Genomic DNA, 24,401 nt, shown 5'->3' with positions numbered 1-24,401 from the left:
CTTTTCTGATTTGATAAATTTTTTATTTTGATTTGTATTACAACAATAATAATAAAACATTTTGCAATGCTTTCTTCTAGACTCATATCAGCATATCATCCATTCTCTTTATTATTCTTATTCTCGGAACCGGACAACTGTATTTGTGTATCCAAAGAAACAGTCCGTTCATCATTTTATGATGTAACAGAAAGAAGAATGGAGCAAGTGGACTGTGCTTACAAGAAATAGATTCTAATTACCTTTTATTTGTTAGAGTCATGCACACTTATTTTTAAAAAACGATAGTTATTATAAACCCCATTGTTTATAAATTTGATTTACCTTCCAACAATCAAAGAAATGAACAAGTTGAATTTAAAAATTGAAATAAATCAACCAAAAGGATATTGCTCACTGGGATTTCTTTTTCATCTAAACTTGTCACAAAATGATATTCATTACACCAAAGAGAGAACAACCATTCGATTGTTTAGTTAAATGAATTCAAAAAGACATCTACAATCAATACAAATCCCTCTTTTTGAGAAAACAAATCGATTGATTTCAAAAGTTTATTAAACAGTGGATGAATGTATCCATGCCAAAAAGGAAATAAATATCAATCAAGGACCGCCATAGGATAGTATCCTCTGTCTGATTCCCTTCACTTGCCCAATAAAGCTTTTCAAACAAGAACATGTGTCTTGTACCATTTCTTTTCAATCATTTTGCTCAAGTATTTTCAACCAAGAATGGATTTGTGTCTAGTGATTCTTATCATTAACATTTTGTTGGTTATACCACAAATCATGAGCACTTTTTATTTATTTATAATAAAGCTCTTAAATCATTTCATATTAAAAGTATTAAACAAAAAAAAAATTTTTTTTTCTCTAAAAATTCATTTCAAGTGTATAATGTATTCAACAGCATGTATACTTTTCTACAAGTGAAATGTACAAGGCTACAAAAACCTTGTTAGAATCTACAAGACTTTGAATAAAACAAATCTTATTGTTGAGAGACTATCTAATACCTAAAATTTATCAATTGCTTATTGCCCCCCCCCTTTTTTTTCTTTTTCCAATTTCCTGGAATGAATAAAGTCATATTGCAATAGAGGGTTCTTTAAAGATGGTAAGACAAGCAATGAAAATAAAAAAAGAAAGAAAGAAAGAGAAAGAAAAAAAAAAGAAAGAAAAAACCCCAAATGCTGAAAACAATTGAGTTGTCTTTGCTTTATTTTTTTTTGTAGGGTTACGGGTGATTGAGATGGTGTGGACCAATAAAAGAGTGATTCATGATTGATTCGAGTATAAAAGTGTACAAGTGTCTCCTCTTTTGCATTACGTTCTCCATTGATGGTGGTCCTAGTTTTGTGTAATATTGTGTGCAGGATTGTAACTGAGAATATTACACAAACCTATTGTCACGGACCACATTTATCCTTTCCTCCAATAGGGCTGTACAAACGTTTTATTTAAATATGGGATTATGTGCTTTGGGTGAAATAAAGGGCAAGGTTGTCACTTGATATGAACATGTGTAAACAGATTCTCTTCATTCAGAACAATAATGGCTACAAAAAAAGTATTCAATCCCTCAATTCTATAGAGAATAAGAGAATGAGCTCTACTTTATTCCTTTTCCAATTTAAACCTTGAATGGTGTACACAAGTACAGCAGGAAAAAAAAAAAAGACTATTCTCCCAAAACCCAATGAATGGGTACAATTAAGCAATAAATTTGGTAAACATTAGAATACACAAGTGTATGGTTTACCAAACATTTACTTGTGTCTATTGCATGAACAAATCAAAACTAGATTATTCCTCATCCAACACCCGCTCTGTGCTTTTTATCGCAACAAATGATCTCAGTGAGAAATTCAGGCCTTTTCATCCTTGCTCAATTCAATCACAGGATTCATCAAGACGCGCTCTTTATTGAAGCACGTTTGGCTTTGGAGATGGAAGAAGGCAGGGTGTGATGGATGGCTTTCGTTCGTTTGAACAAGTAATGACTGTTTTCATCACTTTATAAACTAAACGAATCATGCTGCTTGTACCATTCTTCATTTCCCGTGTTCCAATGCGCATAATATAAGCTTAATGTGTGCAACTCTACAGCATCTTCTTTCAACTACTTCCCATCTGGAGTCACCACATGAAAGACACACAGAGATGTCTACAAGTAAAATGTATTTTTTTTTCTCATGTACAGATATTAACCCACTGTGTCCAGCTTATATACAAAGTACGATGTATATCTGTGTATTGGTAACAAGATGAACCACTTTGAGAAACAAGTAGATTGAATCCACTTGTTATAAATAGGCCAGAGAGTTTTCTTTTTCTTTTTTTTTTTCATCATCATCAACAACTACTTCTTTTAAATCAATATGCGTACTACTTTCTTCGCCCTTGTTCTTGCCCTTGCTGCCTCTGGTAACTTGTCTTGATCGCTTTTGATCCCTTCATGTTGCTCACAATTTTTTTTTATAGCCAACGCTGCCTCTTTCAACAAGCGTGCCATCTCTTCTGCTGTTCAAACATGTGTCAAAGATTTGACTGCTGCTCAAGCCCAAATTGAGGTTGTCACCACTGCCGTCAATGGATTCACGGCTGCTTCTGGCTATGCTGGTGCCCTTGGTGTTCACAACAAGGAACAAGCACTTGAGGCACTTGTCAAGACAGCCAAGTCCGACTGCTGTGCAGTCACTACCGTTGTCAGTACTGAAGAGGCCAATGCTGTCATTGACGTTGTCAAGACCCTTGTACCAGATATCGAATCTGCCTTGGGTGCCATCGTTTCCAAGAAGGATGCTTTTAACGCTGTTGTTCTTGCTGCTAACATTGTAAAGAGTGACATCAAGAATTTACAAACTCAAGTGACTGCTTTGGACAACTGCATCGTTGCTGTCACTCCCTCTGACTTTACTACTGTCGCTAATGAGTACGTTTCAAAGGTGAATGCTGCCTTTGCTAATGCCAATGCTGCATACAACATCTAATCTCTCTCATTTTGGATGCAAGGAATTCTTTTAATAATCCCTCCCCCTCTTGCTCCTCTTATTAAAAAATTCCTTTAATAAAACATATGTTTTATTATAAACATAATAACCATTAAGGAGACTATACAAAGTTGCCGAAATGAACAAACTTGCATAACAAGTCCTTTTATTCTCACACTCACTTTTACATCTTTAAGCACTGAATGTAGATCAAATTGAAATTTTTATTTACACTTGCTTGGCACGAATTATAAATAATACGAAAAAAAAAAAAAACTTTGATGATAAAAGTAGGGAATAGATCAAGATTTATTTATCAAGTCTCGTTTATATGAAACCTTTGAGAGTATTGGCTATTAAAATGATCAGCAAAAATAAATAAAATAATAAAAAAAATAAAATAAAAAAATAAAAAAAAAAATCGATTTATTTGTGATACAAAAATAAAGTTACACAAATAAAAAACAAATCATTGATGGAACTGAAAAATTATTCTTTTATTTCTTATTATTTACATATCTTCTGTAGTCCTTAATGAATACTTAATAATAAAGGAGAAAAGAGGAAGAGAGCGATGGTTTATAAAGAAAGGAGCAAACTAGTTTGGCTCCGCCACAGTATTAAAAAAGTAAATCATAACATTTCTTTTGAACCAATCAATTCGTGTCCCACTCAACAGGCACTGCTTTCACAAAATCTACAAATCTGGACCTTTTTTTTTTTTCTTGGGTCTTGCTCCACTCTTTCTTCACTCTCCCCCCCCCCTCACACACACTCTCTCACTCACTCACTCTTTCGCTCACTCACTCTTTCTCCCCTTTTACCAGTTCCTCGGGGTTCTATTTTATTCTTTTTTTTCTAAAGATTGTTCATTTTTTTTTTTTTTTTTTTATTCTTTTTATTCTTCCTTCCCCTTTCCCCCTTTTTCTTTTTCATTATACAAAAGATTAAAGCAGCCTCAATCTACTTTTGAGAAAGAGAGCGAATTTAACGATTTATAAAAAGAAATAAAGATTCCTTCTTTTTTTAATTCTGATCAAGTATTAGAAATGGATGATACATTGGAACAAGTTAAGAGATTGATATTGAACCTTGATCGAGGAAACTATGATTATTGTCTATCCTTTCAACAACCCGAAGGAAGCAGTGATACATTTGTAATTATACAGGATGCGATAAAGAGCATCGCATCGCGTCAATTAATACCTGAAAAAGAAAGATGCAACCTATCAAATAAGACACAGTGCCTACCAACGGCTGATACCATTCTTACCAGAAACAGTCAGCAAGACCTTGATCATTTCCGAAACCGTTCAGAAAGCACGCCCTCCTTATCCATCATCAACGGTAAACAGAAAAAGAACTCACACCCTTCTTTATTAACACCGATTCATCAAGAATCAACCTCAGCCTGTTTGCTCATCTGCCATGATTGTGTGAGTCAAGCGGTCGATGTTGCTTTGGCCATCAACAGTGGTGAATTGAACCGACGCATCACATGTGACCATCACTCGGATTCAAACAGCGGCATCATCAAGGATTCACATATCAATTCATTAAAATATGCTATCAACACCATGGCCGATCAACTTCAGCTGGTCACAACCAATGTCTCCAAGGTCGCTCATGAGACAGCGATCGAAGGCAAACTGGGCGTTCAAGCCGAATGCTGTGAATCCATCAAGGGCGTCTGGCGAGATTTTATTTTAAATTTGAATAGCATGACAAGAAACCATTTAGAACAAGTGCGTGACATCACTGATGTCTCGACAGCTATTGCCCGAGGTGATCTCAGCAAGGCCATGACGGTCCCCGTACGCGGTGAGACGCTGATGTTGAAAAACACATTCAACACGATGGGTAAACTAAACAAAATAGCACACGCGTGTCTGCTTCTAAACTCTGTTTTCTACAGTCAACCATCTGAACCTGTTTGCTTCTGAAGTCACTCGTGTGGCTCATGAAGTGGGCACCGAAGGAAAGCTGGGTGCTCAAGCCAAGGTGGCTGGTGTCAGTGGTATCTGGAAAGAGCTGACAGACAATGTGAACACAATGGCAGACAACTTGACCAATCAAGTACGTGATATTGCTCATGTCTCAAAGGCCGTCGTTCGTGGTGACCTGACAAAGAAAGTAAAGGTGGAAGTCAAAGGTGAAATGCTCGATTTAAAGAACACGATCAACACGATGGTAGATCAGGTAAGCACGCGTTCACCTTCCTCTTTCTTGTACTCATCTCTCCATCAGCTTTCTATCTTTGCCACTGAAGTCACCAGGGTATCGCTGGAAGTCGGTACCGAAGGAAAACTGGGCGGCCAGGCGGTTGTGAAAGACGTGGGCGGCACATGGAAGGATCTGACGGACAATGTGAACATGATGGCCCTAAAGATTACCAGTCAAGTACGCGATATTGCTGCCGTGGCTAAAGCGGTGGCTGAAGGGGATCTGTCTAGAAAAGTAACAGCAAACGCGCAAGGAGAAATCTTGGAATTAAAAAACACAATGAATCAAATGGTAAATTGAATATGAAAACGTCAACCACATCGACCTATCTCCTTTTTGTTCTCTATTTCTAGGTAGATCAACTGACAAACTTTTCGGCAGAAGTCAGAAGAGTTTCCTTAGAGGTGGGTGTCGAAGGAAAACTGGGTGGCCAGGCGGTTGTGAAAGACGTGGGCGGTGCGTGGAAGGACCTGACGGACAATGTGAACATCATGGCTGCCAATTTGACAACGCAAGTCCGTTCGATTGCTGAAGTCACCAAGGCCGTGGCTCTCGGTGACCTGTCCAAAAAGATCGATGTAGAGACCCGTGGCGAAATCTTGGACTTGAAGAACACGGTGAATGACATGGTCAGCCAACTCCGTGTGTTTGCTGCTGAAGTCACCCGGGTGGCCAAAGAGGTGGGCACAGAAGGCAAGCTGGGTGGACAGGCAAGGGTGCCCAACGTGGACGGTACATGGAAGGACCTGACGGACAATGTGAACACCATGGCATCGAATCTCACCACCCAGGTGCGCTCGATCAAGGTCGTCACCCAAGCTGTGGCCTTGGGCGACCTGTCCAAAAAGATCGAGGTGGAATCCGGAGGTGAAATCCTCGAGCTCAAAAATATCGTCAACAGCATGGTTGATCAACTTCGTGTGTTTGCATCCGAGGTGACGCGTGTGGCTCGTGAGGTGGGCACCGAAGGCAAATTGGGCGGTGAAGCCTTTGTGCCCAACGTGAGCGGTACCTGGAAAGGACTGACGGACAATGTGAACACCATGGCCGCAAACTTAACCACCCAGGTCAGATCGATTGCTGAAGTCACCAAGGCGGTCGCAACAGGTGACCTGTCCAAAAAGATTCACGTCGAGACCAGTGGTGAAATCTTGGACTTGAAGAACACGGTAAACAGCATGGTGGATCAGTTGAACGTGTTTGCGTCTGAAGTGACCCGTGTGGCCAAAGAAGTAGGCACAGAGGGTAAGCTGGGAGGACAAGCCCTAGTTCCCAACATTGGGGGCACCTGGAAAGGTCTGACGGATAACGTGAACCAGATGGCTGCTAATCTCACTGACCAAGTGCGTTCGATTGCTGAAGTGACCAAAGCCGTTGCCCTTGGTGACCTGTCCAAAAAGATCGAGGTAGAGTCGGATGGTGAGATCCTAGAGCTCAAGAACGTGGTCAATAACATGGTGGACCAGCTGCGCGTGTTTGCGTCTGAAGTGACGCGTGTTTCCAAGGAAGTGGGCACAGAAGGCAAGCTGGGCGGACAAGCCGACGTGCCTAACGTGGCAGGCACATGGAAAGATCTCACAGACAACGTCAACATGATGGCTGCCAATCTGACAACTCAAGTGCGTTCAATTGCTGAAGTGACCAAGGCTGTGGCCTTGGGAGATTTGTCCAAGAAGATTGATGTCGAATCAGGAGGCGAAATTCGTGAATTGAAGGACACGGTGAATAACATGGTGGATCAGCTTCGGGTATTTGCGTCTGAAGTGACCCGTGTGGCCAAAGAAGTGGGTACAGAAGGCAAGCTGGGCGGTCAAGCCTTAGTTCCTAATGTGGATGGCACCTGGAAAGGATTGACGGATAACGTGAACCAGATGGCTGCTAATTTAACTAGCCAGGTGCGGTCCATTGCTGAGGTCACAAAGGCTGTTGCCCTTGGTGACTTGTCTAAAAAGATCGAGGTAGAGTCGGATGGCGAAATCTTGGAGCTCAAGAATGTTGTGAATGCTATGGTCGACCAGCTTCGTGTGTTTGCATCTGAGGTCACCCGTGTGGCTCGTGAAGTAGGAACCGAGGGTCGATTGGGCGGTCAGGCCGTTGTTAAAGATGTTGCTGGCACATGGAAGGATTTGACGGTCAATGTGAACCAGATGGCTGCCAACTTAACTAGTCAGGTCCGATCGATTGCTGAGGTCACAAAGGCTGTGGCTTTAGGTGACTTGTCCAAAAAGATCGAGGTGGAATCCGGGGGTGAAATCCTCGAGCTCAAAAATATCGTCAACAGCATGGTGGGTCAGCTCAATGTATTTGCCTCAGAAGTGACGCGTGTGGCCAAAGAGGTGGGTACTGAAGGAAAACTGGGTGGTCAGGCTCTTGTACCAAACGTGGACGGTACTTGGAAGGGTCTAACTGATAACGTAAATCAAATGGCTGCAAACTTGACTAGTCAAGTGCGTTCGATTGCTGAAGTGACCAAAGCTGTTGCTTTAGGTGATCTTTCTAAGAAGATCGAGGTTGAATCTGATGGTGAAATCTTGGAGCTCAAAAATGTTGTAAATGCCATGGTGGATCAGCTTCGCGTTTTTGCATCTGAAGTGACGCGTATGGCTAAAGAAGTGGGTACTGAGGGCCGACTGGGCGGTCAAGCGGTTGTTAAAGATGTAGCTGGTACATGGAACGAGCTTACAGAAAACGTAAATATCATGGCTGCAAATCTGACAACTCAAGTACGTTCAATTGCTGAGGTGACAAAGGCTGTGGCAAGAGGTGACCTTTCCAAAAAGATTGATGTAGAAACTCGTGGTGAAATCCTTGAGCTCAAGATTACTGTCAATAGTATGGTAGACCAGCTTCGTGTGTTTGCGTCTGAAGTCACCCGTGTGGCTCGTGAGGTAGGTACTGAGGGCAAGTTAGGTGGTCAGGCTACGATCATTGGCGTCGATGGTACCTGGAAGGACTTGACGGACAATGTGAACTTGATGGCAAGTAATTTAACTGATCAACTGAGATCCATTGCCGCGGTCTGTAAAGCCGTAGCCCAAGGAGACTTATCCAAAAAGATTGAGGTTGAAGTACATGGGGAAATAGCTGAGTTGAAGACGACGATTAATACGATGGTGGATCAACTTAGCTCATTTGCATCTGAAGTAACACGTGTATGTATGGAAGTTGGTACAGAAGGAAAACTGGGTGTACAAGCCCAAGTAGAAGACATTCAAGGTCTTTGGCGTGACATTACAAGTAATGTGAATACGATGGCTTCCAATTTAACTACGCAAGTCCGCGCATTTGCTCAAATTTCCGCTGCTGCTACCGAAAATGATTTCTCAAGATTGATCACAGTTGAAGCCTCTGGTGAAATGGATTCACTTAAAACTAAAATCAATCAAATGGTTAATTCCTTAAGAGATGCTATTCAAAAGAACAGGTCAGCAAGAGAGGCTGCAGAACTGGCAAACCGTTCAAAGAGTGAGTTTTTAGCAAATATGAGCCACGAGATCAGGACGCCTATGAATGGTATTATTGGTATGACTTCATTAACTTTGGAAACAGAGCTTAATCGTCAGCAGAGAGAAAACTTGATGATAGTATCTAGTCTTGCCAACAGCTTACTTAGTATTATTGATGATATCTTGGATATTTCTAAAATTGAGGCTGGCCGTATGACCTTTGAGACAATTCCCTTCTCACTTCGTTCTGCCATCTTTAGTGTGCTCAAGACACTTGCTGTAAAGGCAAATCAGAAGAAGTTAGATTTAATCTATAATGTTGATTGCGCTATCCCTGATCAGCTCGTCGGCGATCCTCTTCGGTTAAGACAGGTGATTACTAACTTGATTGGTAATGCAATCAAGTTTACTACCAAAGGAGAAGTATCATTAGAGGTACATATTGTTGAATTCAAAGGCGACAATGTAGTTTTGGAGGTGTGTGTCAAGGACACTGGAATTGGTATTCAGGAAGAAAAACTAAACTTGATTTTTGAAACATTTTGTCAGGCTGATGGTAGTACCACGTAAGCTCATTTAATATCATTTGTATTATACAATTCTATTTACACCTTTCTTCTCTTCATCAGCCGAGAATATGGAGGAACAGGCCTCGGATTGAGTATCTCTAAAAGCCTTGTCAAGCTAATGGGAGGCGATTTATGGGTCAAGTCAACTTATGGAAAGGGATCGCAATTTTACTTTACTCTTAATTTTAAGCGCTATACAATGGAAGTAAAGGGTGCACTCGAAAAAATGAAGAAATTTAAAGGAAGAAACATTTTATTTCTTGATAGTCAAGGCGATAGGATTGATGTCGCTCCTAAACTTCAACAACTTGGGCTTTTACCTTATCGAATCACAGATATATTAGAGGCAGATAAACTTGTCGGGAAAAATGGCCAGCCACTTATTTTTGATACTGTCATTGTTGATGATATAGATTATGCTGAAAAGCTTCGAGAAGCCCTTCGTTTGAGATACACTCCTATAATTTTGATTGCACCCGAAGTCCTTCGTCTTAACATGAAACTGTGTATTGACTTGGGTATTACAGGATATATCAATTCAACAATTACTGTATCTGATCTTGCATATACCTTGCTTCCTGCTCTTGAAAGCCACGCAGCTGCACCTAATGATTCTTCCATACCTATGCCTCTTGATATCCTATTAGCAGAAGACAACATTGTCAATCAAAAGCTGGCTGTTCGTATCTTGGAGAAGTTTGGACATAAAGTAGAAATTGTGTCCAATGGTAAGATGGCTGTTGAAGCATTTGAAAATAGAAATTACGACATGATCTTGATGGACGTTCAGATGCCTATCATGGGTGGATTTGAGGCAACGCAAAAGATCCGAGAGATAGAGAATATATCAGGCTGTCATACTCGTGTTCCTATCATTGCCCTTACTGCCCATGCGATGATTGGTGATCGTGAAAAATGTTTACAGTCAGGAATGGTAAATGATGATAAATACAGTATGATTGATCAATGACACTCATATACTCTATATTCACAATAGGATGAATATGTGACCAAACCCTTGAGATTCCCCGAGTTAATTGCAGCTATCAAAAAGTTTGCTCCGCAATCAGCAAACGCCGTACTAACAAATGTTAGGGAGCCTAAAAAGAAACCTTTGTCTTCGTAAGGATTTCTCAAATTATTGCTTATAAACGCATACGAATATATGGACGTTGAATTAATAACACGCTTTAATTAATAATTTTTATTAAATCGAATAAACATTTGCAGCTTATAAATATATTCGCATATGGTTTTATCCCCTAAAAAAAGTTTTTTTTTGTCATTTTCAATAGAATTCTCAAAAGTATCACCTTATATTTGTTAATCTTATTCAGGACGTCGTTGCCCTTACATATTCAAGGTACTACATAATATACTATCGTGATACGTTCTCAACCTAGTACTTCTTTGCTGTAACTACAAGGCTTCACTTAGTAAGTCTATTGACTTCCGCTTGTAAGATTGTCATTAATTTAATCCAGAAAGATATCTTCTTCCTTCCAAATCATCAGTTTATAATCCCCATGCTTAAAAAGGCAGGATACATTACAGACTATTTTTATTGATTGGTAATGCCAACTGCGTCGCCTGGCAACCGACAGACAAGTATTTTATCAGAAAATGCCAGTTTTATTCCGCTTCTAATCTCTTTGTGGGTTTCTTTTAATGGAAAATGGCTGAGGAAAATGCTGTCAAATAATATAAAATAGCTTTTTTCTTTTTATCTTGTACACATTTCAAAAATAATAAATGGAAAACTAAAGATCAGTTTAGATTGGATTTGAGGCGCATAAGAAAAAAAAGAAAACTAAATGGGTTTCCATGGTGTTACCATGGAAGGATGTTGAATTTCATGTGCTCAGATATAACATTAAAATTCACGTGTCAAAAAAGCTTTTGTATTCCTTCATTTTTTTTTTTTCTTTCTTTTTTTTTTTTTTTTTTACATGTAAACAACAATAATGACAGATAATCGTCGCGATAATTTCCCAAAAATTACTTGGAAACCAGAAAAACGTTCATTTGATTCTTGCTCAACCGATGAAGGTTACCACACAGACGATAGACCAAATAATAACAATAAAGAGTCTCCTCATTCAACACATGAATCTGAAATTCCTATATTAAAAAGCAATCGCACATTGTAAAAAAGAAAAGAAAAGAAAAAGAAAGCAAAAAAAAAAAAGACTTGTTGACACGTTTTATTAGACAAATTTCTTATTCCAAGTTAACATATACCCTCAGCTTATCCATTATAGTTTTATCTATTTACACAATTCTTCGTCAACCATTTCCTTGGGCACAAACATTCCCACCTATTTTCAGTATATTCCATCTATTATTTCACTTATCTCATCTAACAGCACATGTTTTTGATTGGCTTTATATTGAGCGACATTGTGTTGTGTATGGCACATGGTTGTACTGCACTGGTTGGCTGCTAGGAAAATTTTTATTTTCTGAAAGACTTGCAACTAGCGATTTTTCAAACCCAGCGACTTTATTGTTTTGGTTGCTAATGATTGAAAGAAGAAATGCTTGGGGAATCATTGTTTGGGAGTTTGTGAGTCGATTGGATCAAAATTTAAACCCTTCGCAACACCTTGAAACGAATCGATCTCTTCGTCTTTGGGAGCTCGGTAGCGTTCGTTTATTAGCTTTTCGCATTTGGTGCCTGTTGGGTACTGGTAGCTTTTGGGGTTTGGTCTATATCAACTTGGCTTATATGGATGGATTTGCCTTCAAGTATTTATTACAATTCCATCATATCATCAAGTTATTGTGGATAAGTACTGTAGGTGGTCTCATTATGATTGCCTTTTGGAGCTTTTGGACCTTTCAATATAAAGGGGTCTTGTGGCAAAAGGAATTAAGAAAAGGCATTATCGTATGGTACAGTGAAGGCGTAGCTCATGCTGCCCAAGTCTTGTAAAATTTTGTTATTTCATGTTTTGTACATAAACACTTTTCTAATGTGTATTTCCTATTAATATTATAAAATAAAGAATTGGAAATTGTTAAAAAGCAAGCATTTATATCTATAAAAAAAAGGCCTGAAATGACACTATTTTTGCCAAATAGGTGGTTTGAAAAGGCTTTATGAGCCTTGTCTATAAATTCAAGCAATCAAGTCATTTAGAATTTTTGTTAATCTAATAGATTGTGCTTTGTGTTTACTATTGCTTTTATTTTACTTCTTGTGTATTTTGCTATCACAGCTTTAAATAGTATACATGGAATCCTGGCACTCCTTTAATTTCAACAGCAAGCAAAAATTCTATTGACCTTCTTATTAATCATCTGTACATATTATTTTGATGGATATAAATTCTTTGAAGCAGCTTATTTTTTGCTTACAGAGCTAAGTCTCAAATCTAATAGAAACATGTGTATTGTATCAAAGTGAATAGAGAGTATATTAAAAGATTAAACCATCATCATTTTTCAAATTCTATAGGATCAAATAGCCTGACTTGAATTTGATTGATGTGGTTTTCAATCAAACGGTTATATTACTTTGTACTCAATTTTGATGATTATAAGCATAATTTAAAGAATAACATGGTTAGTTTAGGGCTTGTGAGTGATAAATTGCTAAATCTTACGATGGAAAGATCAAGTGCATTTATTATTAGTCATTTCTGATAATATTCAAGCTTAAAGTACTATGGTCAGCAAACCCAAACTTCTTTCTATATAATATAAGAAGCACTAGTACCCTACATCTATAATGCTCATTTGACATAATGAGCGTTTCTGGAATAGACTTTCTTTACATCGTTTGAAACTGTTGCCATAATTAGCATGGATGGCATCTGCACTCCATAAGCTAGGGTCCAACTAGCACAGCCCATATTTTCAGAAAGAAACTCAACTGCAAGAACTAATTAAAGACACATAAGCACACTTGAAATAAGTCCTCTCTATTTTATTTTACAAGAAATGCAAAAAGCCTTTGATTATGGCTCTCTATTCATACAACAAACAAAAAAGTGTCATGAGAATATGGCCTTATAAAATTGAAAATATTAGAGCTTTTAATTTTTTCATATTCCTGAATAGGAATGCATGAAATCAAGAATTAACATTGCCAATTTAACGCTGTTTTTATATGATGTAGGTAGGACGCACTTACGTACTTTTAAGCTTTTAATGGCATAATCTGTTAATAATATTAAAATAGAATAAAATATACTGTACGTTTATGGTTTTTTGTTTATAGCTAATGTGTTTATTAATTTTTTTTTTCTTTAGTAAACAAACTATCTTCCCTATCTTGCCATCTTCATCTAAATTGGCTAAATGGAGAAGATATGAATTAAAATTCTCTGCTACAGAAGATTGTTGTGAAGAAACTACTGGGACAAAAGACATCCACTACTGCTAGGGCGATATGCGTTATCATTTTGACGTTGGCAAATATCATGGAGATAAGTAGGAAAAATTTACAGAATGCTGTAATGATAAATAAACCTCGTCACAAACTTGTCCATAAGTATCCCATGTTTGTATAACGAATATGAAACACATGTGTGCATTTTGGCTTAGGAAGCCCGGATCATTTTTTTATTCCTAAAAAAGTTCTAAAATAAAAAATAAAAGTAAAAACCCAAGTACATGTAACCTTTTTTATATTTTTTAGTATAGTGAGTATTGAGTATTTACAATCAACTAAGAAGTAAAGAGTCAAAATTAATGTTTTGATGTTGAATAGTCTCATTCTTGTTCAACCAAGAGAAAAAAGAAAGTTGGCTTACTGTCAAATGTAAAAATGCACGATATTTAAGCTTATTCCAATTGGAACAAAAATATTACAAAGTGATCCTTCAGACAATGTTTCGACTTAAATGCATAGAATTAACCCATTGTTATGCAAATGTTAACCAACTGCAATGTATAAGTTAACAAATTACCATGTAAACATCGATTCCACATAGCTGATACGAAGGTGCAAGAGCATACCGCTCAGCAACGTCTTTGTCTGCAAATCTATATTTAAAGATACATTGCTATTCAGACATTAATGTAGGATCTGCCTGCTGTCACACTACAGGAGGATGCTTATTCAATTCCAGAGTTTTATCTAATACTGTTGAAGGCATTATCTGTGGTATACTCTTGCAAACGCTATAATGATATGAACTATGTTAGAGAGTATTGCTTAACGAACATGTCTATGTTGATCTCCTAGAAACACTATCTGAATCCATGAATTACAAAATGGTCAAGGCTGGTTTATAATACAAGAAAAAATATACTTGTCTGCCACTACTTTTAACACATTAATCGTTTACGGGTTTAGGACCTTTCAGATGATCTGTCTCCGCAAGCTTTCGGCTGAGAGATCGACCAAAAACTCTGTTTTAAATGTGTGTTTACAATCAAACCATTTTAACATGCAGTCTTAAAAGATTATATAACATGTACGTCGAAAATCACACGCAGCAACCAGCCATTGATAATTTACTCTATTTTTGAACAACAAAAAAAGCAAAATTATCACTAATAGCAATCTCATCATTTTGTATTTATCATGTGTGTAATTTCGCGCACTAAGCAGTTGGCTGTCAAAACACTTTTTTTTTTTTTTTTTTTTTTTTTTTTTTTTTTTTTTTTTTTTTTTTCAATATTACTCAAGTAGAGCTTCTGTTGCACTTTTTATGGCTAAAATTTGTATTTTGAAAAAGAACTTATATTTTGGTTTTTATCTTATCTCCTAAGCATGTCTAAATGTAAACGAAATGTCTTCCAAGTTTAAGAAGCTCTCTTCGTCAGACTGCTGACTGAAGATTGATTAAAAAGTAGCAAAAAAAAAAAAAAAAAAAAAAAAAAAAAGATATACAGCTGTATGAGTTTAAAGCTATAACAGTTAAAAGCACGAATAATTTTCTCTTTGACAAGATATAATGGAAAGATCAAGCAAACTGTAAAAATAGTTTCAGAGAATATAGTGATGTAATAAAGACATGAAAACCATCATTATTATTCCACGCAAAAAAAAAAAAAACAATGCTCGAAAGGAATATCCAAGCCTTAATCATAACATGTTTGAAATATTAATGTTATTCTATTATAATTAAATAATTTATGCTTACGTTTAATAAAATAAAAAAAACATCTTCCTTAATAAGTTAGTCATTATTTTAAAGCAAGATGGCCTATCCTTGAAGATCTAATAATCATTATTGATGTGACAAACGAATCAGTAGTTTAAACTCTTATCTATGTCATCTCCTGTACATAAGAGATATTTTCTTCAGAGTCTTGTTACTTTTGAAGTTACTTTAGTATACAGAGAAAATTGAAATCTGCATAATAAAGTCTGGAGAAAAATCTATTGTCAATCAAAGTTGAGTTGGAAAAACTAGTATAATTCTACAGTCACAGTAGATTGAATGCTCTGGTTCCTTTTCTTACCATTTTCACCCTTTTTATATTTTATTTTATTTTTATGTGTAATGACAAAAGCTAATTGCTGGAATCAAGAAAAAGTAACAAAGTGGTTAGAAGAGAAAGAATGGGGACACTTTGCACTCGTATTTGAAAGTAAAAAAAAAAAAAAAAGAAAAAAAAAAAGCAAATAAAACTGTTAATAAAATGTACAAATGATATATCTTTATTGTATTACTTTATTTTATATTCAGAACATGGAATTTGCCATGAAAAGTTTCTCAACATAACCTTAGCTGAGTTGGTAGAATACTTGCCAAGGTAATAGCAACAGCAGTATGCAAAATTAAATACATTCTCGGATTTATATCCATAACAACACCAAGTTAAATAGATCCATGACAACTTATTATGAAAGACGGAGACTTTTATATGAAATCCGTGCACTTGAGCCCAACAAATATTCAACTCCTAATGCCCCTATCAGTGTAAGTAAAAAACAAATCAGATGGAAGCCTTTCATTATATTGAATTATTCTATTAGATCTCTATTAATACAAACGTGCATAATTATCGTCCTAATCTATCACCACGCTATCATTCTTCAGATCATATCAGAGAATATTCTTCATCATCTCCTTCTCCTACTCCTTCACCATCCTCAGATCATTTAGTAGCAATCCCATTTACAAATCGGAAAAATTACTCATCATATTCACCAAAGGCTGCATTCAACAAATTTAAAAATACGTTCAGATCGACATCACAAAACTCAGCTTCATCCCTGAATGGACCGGTCTCAAGTCCGCGTTCCGTGCGGCATGAATCGGGCGATGAAGGTCATAAACTCATTGTGGATAAAGCATCAAGATTTTGGTCAAACTATTGGCATCATTCATCAAAGAAGTCTCTGATAAAATTTAATCAACAAAAAGTAAATAATATGCACCTTATCGATTTTTTTTTAATTTGTCTCAATAGGAACAACGTATACAAATAACAGGAGATAAAGAAACCTGGTACAGTTTGAATGTGACAAATATAAGAGACCCATTAATAATTAAACAACACATATTGAATCGAATGAATTATGCTGGAGCCATTGAGAGTTATCAATTTTATCATGAAAATGGATGGCATCCAAGTAAAAATATACAAACAAAATATAAATATTGTTACTAAAAACATCTTTCTACGCCACTTAGATACACCAGTAGACCCACAGGAGCTACTATATATTTGCTCTATCGCTGATAATACAGCTTCTCACAGGATACTAGTTAAACCAATTTACAAACAATCTGGTTCTTTTTCATTTAGTACACCTGACTTGGGCCAGTCACCGACGTCTGAATCATCAAGGAAGCAGAGGTAACTTAAACATATATACTTAACATCCTTAGTATTAAATTGTTCTGTTATCTTGTATGTTCTCTATACAGTGGTTTTTCTTCATCAAGCCATTCGCCTCTATGTCGAAAAGCAGCTATAAGGCCTGTGAAATCTGCTCTTGGCATACAACTTTCCGATCCACCTACCCCACCAGATGAAATAAAAAGATCTAGCGCCACCTCTCTCCCTCCAACCTCTCCCTCAAATTGGTACTCACTAGATGAGGTAACTCGACAAAGCATTCTCTGGGCCGTTCCACCCACAACCAACAATATATACTTTGAACGATCAAAACCAACCACTCCAGATTCAGATGAGCCTATGAAAAAGCCATTTTCTTCATCCACTTCTCCAGCAACTCAATCAATCAAGACAAACTTTTGGGGTGAACGGCCCCCGGCAGAGGTTGTATTTGAAAATATGGAATGTTATTTTGATAAGCAAGATTTAGATAAAGAGATCGAAGTGGAGACCGTCAACGCTCTCAGCCGATGCGCTACTTTTACCAAATCCATCCGTCTTGTGGCTCGTGAGGCCAGTCGAAATTACAAAAAGACAAACGAACGAATGATACGCCGAAAGAGCACAAAGCTTTGGGGTCAGCGTGTGGTTGAGGTAAAACCAGCGAGCTCTCAATCCATGTCACGGTTACCATCTGTCAGCGAGCAAATGAACTTATCACACACTGAGTCTTCTGATAAGCTAATCCAGTGGATTCGTGGTAAGTTGATAGGCAAGGGTTCCTTTGGCAGGGTTTATTTGGCATTCAATTTGGGAACAGGAGAAGTCATTGCTGTGAAACAAGTCGAAGTTCCTAAAACAGCTTCTGATTTGTTCGACGAACGACAGCATAATGGAGTAGAGGCACTGTATCAAGAGATTATGATGCTGCGGGACCTTGATCATGAAAATATAGTGCAGTACTTGGGATATGGAAGAGACGAAGTGGAAGGGATGATCAATATATTTTTGGAGTATGTTTCAGGAGGTAGTCTGGCAAGTCGATTAGCTGTTCACGGCGCATTTGATGAAAAACTGGCTTGTTATTTCACAAAGCAGATATGTTCCGGACTTGCCTATCTTCACTCAAAGCATATTTTACATAGGGTAAGATAGAAGAAAGAAATTTGTTAATGATTTAAACATTCTATATAGGATATAAAAGCAGCTAATATTTTGATTGAAGAAGATGGTATATGCAAAATATCTGATTTTGGATTATCTAAAAAGAATGACTATGATGGAGTCTACGATCAAAATTCAAGAATGTCACTAAGAGGTTCTATCTATTGGATGGCACCAGAAGTAGTAAAGAATGAGCCGTACAGTGCTAAAGTGGACATTTGGAGCTTAGGTTGTACTGTTCTAGAGATGCTTACTGGACAAAGGCCGTGGATATCTCTTAATCAAATAGCGGCCATATATAATGTAATTTAACTGGCTTGTATTTTCTGTTTTTCTAATTTATATGATAGCTTGGTAGATTAAATACACCTAGTATACCCGATCATTTATCGGATTGTGCCAAGGACTTTCTTAAGCAATGTTTTACCATGTAAGTTTGTACCTTTTTTTTTTTTTCTCTTTTGTTCTTTAACATTACAGCATTAGTGATCCTGTACAACGACCTACAGCAGAACACTTATTGATGCATGAATTTCTTGATGTAGATAAGTCATTCCAGTTTAAAGAATACCTTGAAAAAGGAAAAATTTAATGCTTTATATACCATTTTTACTCTTATTATTGTATGAATCTTCAATATATATCCCTTAGCAGAGCAAAAAAGAAGAAATACGATTAGTTGATTAGTTTATTATTATGGATTATAGTATTCGTTCACATTTAAGGACAAATAAATAAATCTTGTTTTTATAACAAGACACATGACGGCTTATTCCTATACAAAGAAGCATGAAAACTTTGCTGAGAACAAACATGATTTTTCGTTAAAAAAGTACCCCTTTTTGTATATTTATTTATACAACTTGATTTATGAAAGATTAAACTTTTATCGAATCGTGTTTAAATAAAATACCTCTATTTTTTTTTTTACGCGATCTATTGCTCATTTTTACAATAAATCAAATAGAAAGTGCTAGTGATAAGACTATTCTAAATAAACAAAAGAGATTTTTGAATAAGGAAAACCGATGGAGGATAGATGTAACTAAAAATAGACAAGGTCTAGGCTTTTAAAAGGCAATTTTAATAATATATGTTTTGAGACGTTGCTTCATTCATGCAATTATATCAAAAATAAGTTTGAATGTTTTGATTACCTTAAAAGTTAGCAATGACTAATATATGCTTAGATAAAAATAAATTAACTTTAATAAAGATACAATTATTTTTGTGCTTTAGAGGTATTGCTATCCTCAGATTATAGAAGTGGATCAACACAAAAAGATAGGCTGTATTTGAAACAGTATCAGCCGGAATAGAAGAGGCTAGGCGTGTGCGATAAATAAAAACCATTTAAATGTTCACAAGAGTCTCAGATGTGAAGTAGTTCGGAAAGCTTTGTTAAATTTTATTGATACCACAAAATATTAGGTTACAATTTCATAACGGCCTTTTTTATATATATACTACCTTTCTGTGAAAAAAAAAAAAAAAATAGAAGGGCGTCTCCCAACCAAATTTCGAATTCGTCAGTTGCCAGGTGATTGATATGTTTGAATATGTTTTTTAAAGGCGTTCCTTAAACCAAATGTCTAGAGAAAGCAATCCTGCCTTGGTTTTGAATATAGAAGTTATTTATTTATTCCCATAGCAACATACAATTGCACATTCTAAATGTATAAAATAGAAATTAAAGGCGCAATTCATTCACTGAGAACTGCAGGGAAGTCAATTACGATTAACAGCATCAAAATGCATTTAACATATTTCATTGTGAATAGTTATAACGGTATGACTTCTTTATTTGTGTACAAGTCTTTTGTCATCAAGCGGTGGCGTTTCACCATCTCTTTCACTTAAAGATCAAAACTATTCAATAGGGTTTAGCTCAAGCGAATGAGGAGGTAGATACATTATAATCTCTATCTTCGATTTTTCGTATCATTGGATTCGATTTATGCATACTAACGTTGTCCATCACTAAATAACTGCCCTCAGAGATTCATCGTAATTCAGTACATCAAAAAGCTCACTGATAAACTTAACAAACTGGGTGGTTATTGTGCCTTTTATATTTCCTTTCTTTTGAGTACTTTTGATCATTTTATCTGTGAACTTCTAGCTTTATTTGCTCGTATAAGTGGTGTAAGCTTCTGCATTTTCAAGCTTAGAGTCTTCAGTCTTTGGTTGCTTAGCTTTCTTTTCTATAACACTCTTCTCAGCAGGTTTACGAGCCAGGTAGCTCTGTTAGCTTGTTGTTGCTTCAAACACAATATTAGGGTCTGTGGTCCCTGTTAAGGCATCCTCCATCGGGTCAAAAGCTTTTTCTCCTCTTTCACTGAAAAGATTGTCCTGTCCTTCATAAAAAAATGTTCGTCATTGTGCACTAACTAACAAATATTTTTTAATAACCGATTACTTTTTTAATAACCGCCAAAGTCCACCGTTCCGACTGTATATGCCTGTGCCTTGAATGACTTGAAACTCTTTGTTAACCCTTAAATTTAATGAGCAACTACAACACATTTCAACATTCTACTCAAACAGAAAGTTATTTAACAGTTGACTTACCGGACTCGCTTGAACGGTATGGTTCCGTTCACCTTGACCAAGATATTTTTGGAATGACAGTTTCTCGAGCACCTAAAAGTCAACAAATGGGTAAAACTAATGCTGAGATATAAAAGAAAAGAGGAATACTGAATTATGGTTTACTAGTATTTGTAAGGAGAGTGATAATGATAACAGCCTGCCAGTTTTTAATAATATCCTTCATGTCATTTTTCATTATACGTTTTTCACCTTTATTTCAGTGGCTTAAAGATAGGTAAACAGATAAGCAGTAAAAATAAATAAATCTTTATGTTAATACGGACATAGTGTATATTCTTGGTATGTTATATTAATACCTGCTGTAGTGATTGCTTCAGTAATGATATGGCAATTATGGACACAATATTTTCAATTAACAACAACAAGTAAAACGACCATGCTATTTTTATATACAATTTCAATGTCTATTGTAGTTTCAAATATCAGTAAGTATGATTGTTGATAATACAGCTTGTATTAATGATCATCAAGTATCTAAATTGATATACACAAATGGTATTTTGGTGATGACAATGTCTATTTTTGGTCTATGTTGTTTATTACTCTATACACTGCAAAAAAGGTTTTCATTTTCTGGTGCTCTTCCATTGTAAAGTACAATTTGACTATATGAATAACAGACTAACATTATATATATATATGTGTGCAGTGTCTGTAGCGTAGGTGCTATTTGTTTAAGCTCACTGTGGCTAAGATTGGTGTATGAAATGGATCCATTAGAAATCATATTCCCTATTACAGCGTCTAGCCTAGTCTGTATCTACATTATACTCGAACTTTACTTCATTATGAACAACATTATATCAGAAGATTACATACTGGCCAACATATACCTCTTTGTGGATTTTGCATACCCAATTCGATTCATACATCACTTTTGTGAATTGACAGACATGAACGCATTCCCAGATATCTTATACCCAGGAGATGTCTAATATTGTATAGAACAGAAACATAAATAAAAACCACTCATTCCCCTTTTTCTTCATTTATACACACCAAGGAGAATACAGAAAACAAGACAAAACAGAAGAACAGGATTCTTTTTTTTTGGTAATTTTTATAAAGAAAAAACAAAGTTACCAGTCTTTCTTGATGTCGAAAGACCAAGACCACTCCATATGTGTAACATTGTCATCATCAATAAATTTACTCTGTAAGAAAAAGGGATTGTAAGTATTTTATTTAAAAAGGAGTAGACTTACCTTTGCTTCATAATGACCTCTAGCAAGCATACCAGAAGGAGCTTCTTCAAGTTGGAACTTCTTTTCGTAGGAATCAGCTGCAGGACCGTAGCTTCCAATCATTTCTTCAGTCTTGTCAACTATAAAGAATAAGTAACTTGTATGCATGCTTATTATTCTTTCTTACCTTTAATACCCTTTCTTTTCACAACTTGCAAATATTTCAAACCAGATACAACATCATGTTGAACTCTAGTGAAAAGTATAAGTTAAGTGTATCCTCTTTTATAAACAGATAACTTGCCTGAATTTAACCTTCATGCGATATTCAGCGCCTTCCTTAATAGTGAAAGGGGTACTTTTAGCTTTTTCAACAGCATCTATCATTCTTATTAATATGCTGTTGTAAAATACTTTCATGTACTTACCAGGAGTGGATAAATCAACAATGACGTCTTCACGACCTTCAATTTCGAGAGCAATGTGTTCAACAACAACCTATAAATAACGTGTTAACATGTCAAATTATGAATAATATAAAACTCACTCTGCGGGTATCATCAGAAGGACCAGCTATATAATAATTTAATACCGATACAATATACTATATAAAAAGATAAAACTTACTAGCATGAGCAGCGTTATTTAAGCCAAGAGATTCCTTCCACTTCTTCAAGGACTCATCTTGAGCGTCCAAGTTTTGGTATTCTTGAAGGGATTTCTTTTCACCAGGTTTGTAACCGGTAGTTTGTGTGGGTGCAAGTTCATCTTCTTCGTGATGGTCAGTCATGGTATAAAAATAATAATAATAAAAAAGAAGAAAAGAGAAATAAAAAAGTAGCTTTCTTTAAAAAAATAATAATAACAAACGGAGTTTATTTTAGGGGGTAAATAATGTTTACAAAATAGCAAATAAAAAACGTGTTTAATTTAAGAAGCAACGACTGTCAATTTACCTAATTTGACAGCAGCTTCAAATGTTTGTGAAGTTAGATCCGTAAGTTGATTTCCTTCCTTTTTATACAGTAGTTGGACTGGGAAACCTAAACGCTCAACGACTTTATCTTGTAAGAACTGAAGTGTACTGGGTACTGGAATTTTGATGGCAAATATTTCGTCTTTATAAACAATCTTTACTTTAATGGCTGTTGTTGATGTTTGTGATTCAACCTCAGTATGAACAGGTCTTGGTTTTTGACTTGGATCAGTGTCAGTTTCAACATCACCTTCATGAATACCAAATAATTGTTCCTGAACCCACATACTTTCTGATAAATATTTTGGTAATTTCAATAAATCTGCACAATATCTTGACAGGTCTTTTGCTCTTTCTTCTATAGTAATTTATGAGTACGATTTTTATATAGAATGATGCATCTGCTTGTTACCAGTGATCTCATCATTTACTGTATCTAATGGTCCTGGCATATAAGGTAAGATTCTTTTTTTTTCCTTTTTCCCTGCTTCAACTGGAAATTCTTGTAAAAATTTGATTTGAAAATCATAAAAATCTATTGAAGAATGAATAAAAATCATTTTATCTCGTACACAACCCACCATCATAGAGACGATACAAGACACGATGTTTTCCATTTTTCAATTGAGCAAATACAATAAACCAGTATTGATCCGCTTCTAATATATAAGAATCCACATAAGCTGATACCACGACAGATCCTTGACTGTCATTATTGCTGCTAAAATAATCATCATACAAGTCTTCTTCCTCTGTGATAGACATTTCCTGTATTTGTTTTTCAAGTGATGCTTCATATCTCATCGACTTCTTTTTCCAATCTTGCACATTTTGAAATGTTGTATTGTTAGATATTGTGCATCCAGTAGAGGCATCTCGAATATCAACAAATGAAACCGGAATCAATCCTGGTCCACCTAATCGTCCAATAGGTTTTGCCACATACCATTCAGCATTGGACTGTGCAATCACAATGATTGCTTCCCCTGCTTTCGCATCTAATTCATCTGATCTTTCTGCATGAAAATCATATAGTACAATTCCATACAAAGGCTGAGATTTATATTGAGCTGCTCTTTTGTTATTTATGATATCCTAGAATGTCTATCTATGCTTACCTTCATTAGGTTGTGGCTGATAAGTGTGATCTGCTGTAGTAGGCGACTTTTTTGATTCATTGGTGGCTTTCTCATGCTTTTCTAAAGCTTGAAAATAGTGTACAGGCACAACACCACGTGAATTTGTGATAGGATTAAATGCCTCATAATATTGATCATCTCCTTTGACTATAAAAAAGAAATCACCTCTCTTAAACGATAGTTCATTCGAATTCTGTGCATTATAATCGTAAAGAGCCTTGATCACTTTGTTGGGTGTCGACACATTCTTTTGAATCACAGGTGTGGATATCTGATTTTTTACAACAGATAGTCGTGCTGTTCTTAAACTTCTTGGTGCTTTTACTTTTTCTTTAGGTAAAAACAT

General features: G+C 36.1%; 6 protein-coding genes across 6 annotated transcripts; 5 read left to right on the top strand and 1 right to left on the bottom strand.

Annotated features, from left to right (window-relative positions):
- Nucleotides 1-2,383: 2,383 nt before the first annotated feature.
- Nucleotides 2,384-2,995, top strand: RO3G_02290 (uncharacterized protein; the record flags this gene model as incomplete). Its single annotated transcript, XM_067656881.1, has 2 exons — nucleotides 2,384-2,429; nucleotides 2,487-2,995. The coding sequence occupies 2 exons, from the start codon at nucleotides 2,384-2,386 to the stop codon at nucleotides 2,993-2,995; spliced, it is 555 nt and encodes a 184-aa protein (XP_067512982.1).
- A 1,049-nt stretch (nucleotides 2,996-4,044) lies between these two features.
- On the top strand, nucleotides 4,045-10,359 carry RO3G_02289 (uncharacterized protein; the record flags this gene model as incomplete). The annotated part of the gene is made up of 6 exons (XM_067656880.1): nucleotides 4,045-4,855; nucleotides 4,911-5,194; nucleotides 5,243-5,509; nucleotides 5,572-9,230; nucleotides 9,294-10,167; nucleotides 10,231-10,359. The coding sequence occupies 6 exons, from the start codon at nucleotides 4,045-4,047 to the stop codon at nucleotides 10,357-10,359; spliced, it is 6,024 nt and encodes a 2,007-aa protein (XP_067512981.1).
- Nucleotides 10,360-11,754: 1,395 nt separating this feature from the next.
- RO3G_02288 (uncharacterized protein) lies at nucleotides 11,755-12,339 on the top strand (the record flags this gene model as incomplete). Its single annotated transcript, XM_067656879.1, has 2 exons — nucleotides 11,755-12,164; nucleotides 12,318-12,339. 2 exons carry the CDS (start codon nucleotides 11,755-11,757, stop codon nucleotides 12,337-12,339), a joined length of 432 nt encoding a protein of 143 aa, XP_067512980.1.
- Nucleotides 12,340-16,024: 3,685 nt separating this feature from the next.
- Nucleotides 16,025-18,577, top strand: RO3G_02287 (uncharacterized protein; the record flags this gene model as incomplete). Its single annotated transcript, XM_067656878.1, has 7 exons — nucleotides 16,025-16,114; nucleotides 16,171-16,560; nucleotides 16,608-16,770; nucleotides 16,889-16,997; nucleotides 17,069-18,125; nucleotides 18,174-18,326; nucleotides 18,494-18,577. 7 exons carry the CDS (start codon nucleotides 16,025-16,027, stop codon nucleotides 18,575-18,577), a joined length of 2,046 nt encoding a protein of 681 aa, XP_067512979.1.
- Nucleotides 18,578-20,650: 2,073 nt separating this feature from the next.
- Nucleotides 20,651-21,691, top strand: RO3G_02286 (uncharacterized protein; the record flags this gene model as incomplete). The annotated part of the gene is made up of 5 exons (XM_067656877.1): nucleotides 20,651-20,804; nucleotides 21,024-21,035; nucleotides 21,170-21,181; nucleotides 21,228-21,345; nucleotides 21,406-21,691. The coding sequence occupies 5 exons, from the start codon at nucleotides 20,651-20,653 to the stop codon at nucleotides 21,689-21,691; spliced, it is 582 nt and encodes a 193-aa protein (XP_067512978.1).
- A 144-nt stretch (nucleotides 21,692-21,835) lies between these two features.
- RO3G_02285 (uncharacterized protein) lies at nucleotides 21,836-24,401 on the bottom strand (the record flags this gene model as incomplete). The annotated part of the gene is made up of 10 exons (XM_067656876.1): nucleotides 21,836-21,910; nucleotides 21,962-22,080; nucleotides 22,128-22,192; nucleotides 22,365-22,438; nucleotides 22,488-22,513; nucleotides 22,568-22,785; nucleotides 22,965-23,274; nucleotides 23,329-23,451; nucleotides 23,498-23,932; nucleotides 24,035-24,401. The coding sequence occupies 10 exons, from the start codon at nucleotides 24,399-24,401 to the stop codon at nucleotides 21,836-21,838; spliced, it is 1,812 nt and encodes a 603-aa protein (XP_067512977.1).

Source organism: Rhizopus delemar, genomic scaffold (assembly GCF_000149305.1).
Source record: "Rhizopus delemar RA 99-880 supercont3.2 genomic scaffold, whole genome shotgun sequence".
In the NCBI taxonomy this organism is placed as follows: domain Eukaryota; kingdom Fungi; phylum Mucoromycota; class Mucoromycetes; order Mucorales; family Rhizopodaceae; genus Rhizopus; species Rhizopus delemar.
The sequence above is the reverse complement of the archived record's forward strand: the minus strand, read 5'-3'. Positions and strand labels throughout refer to the sequence as shown.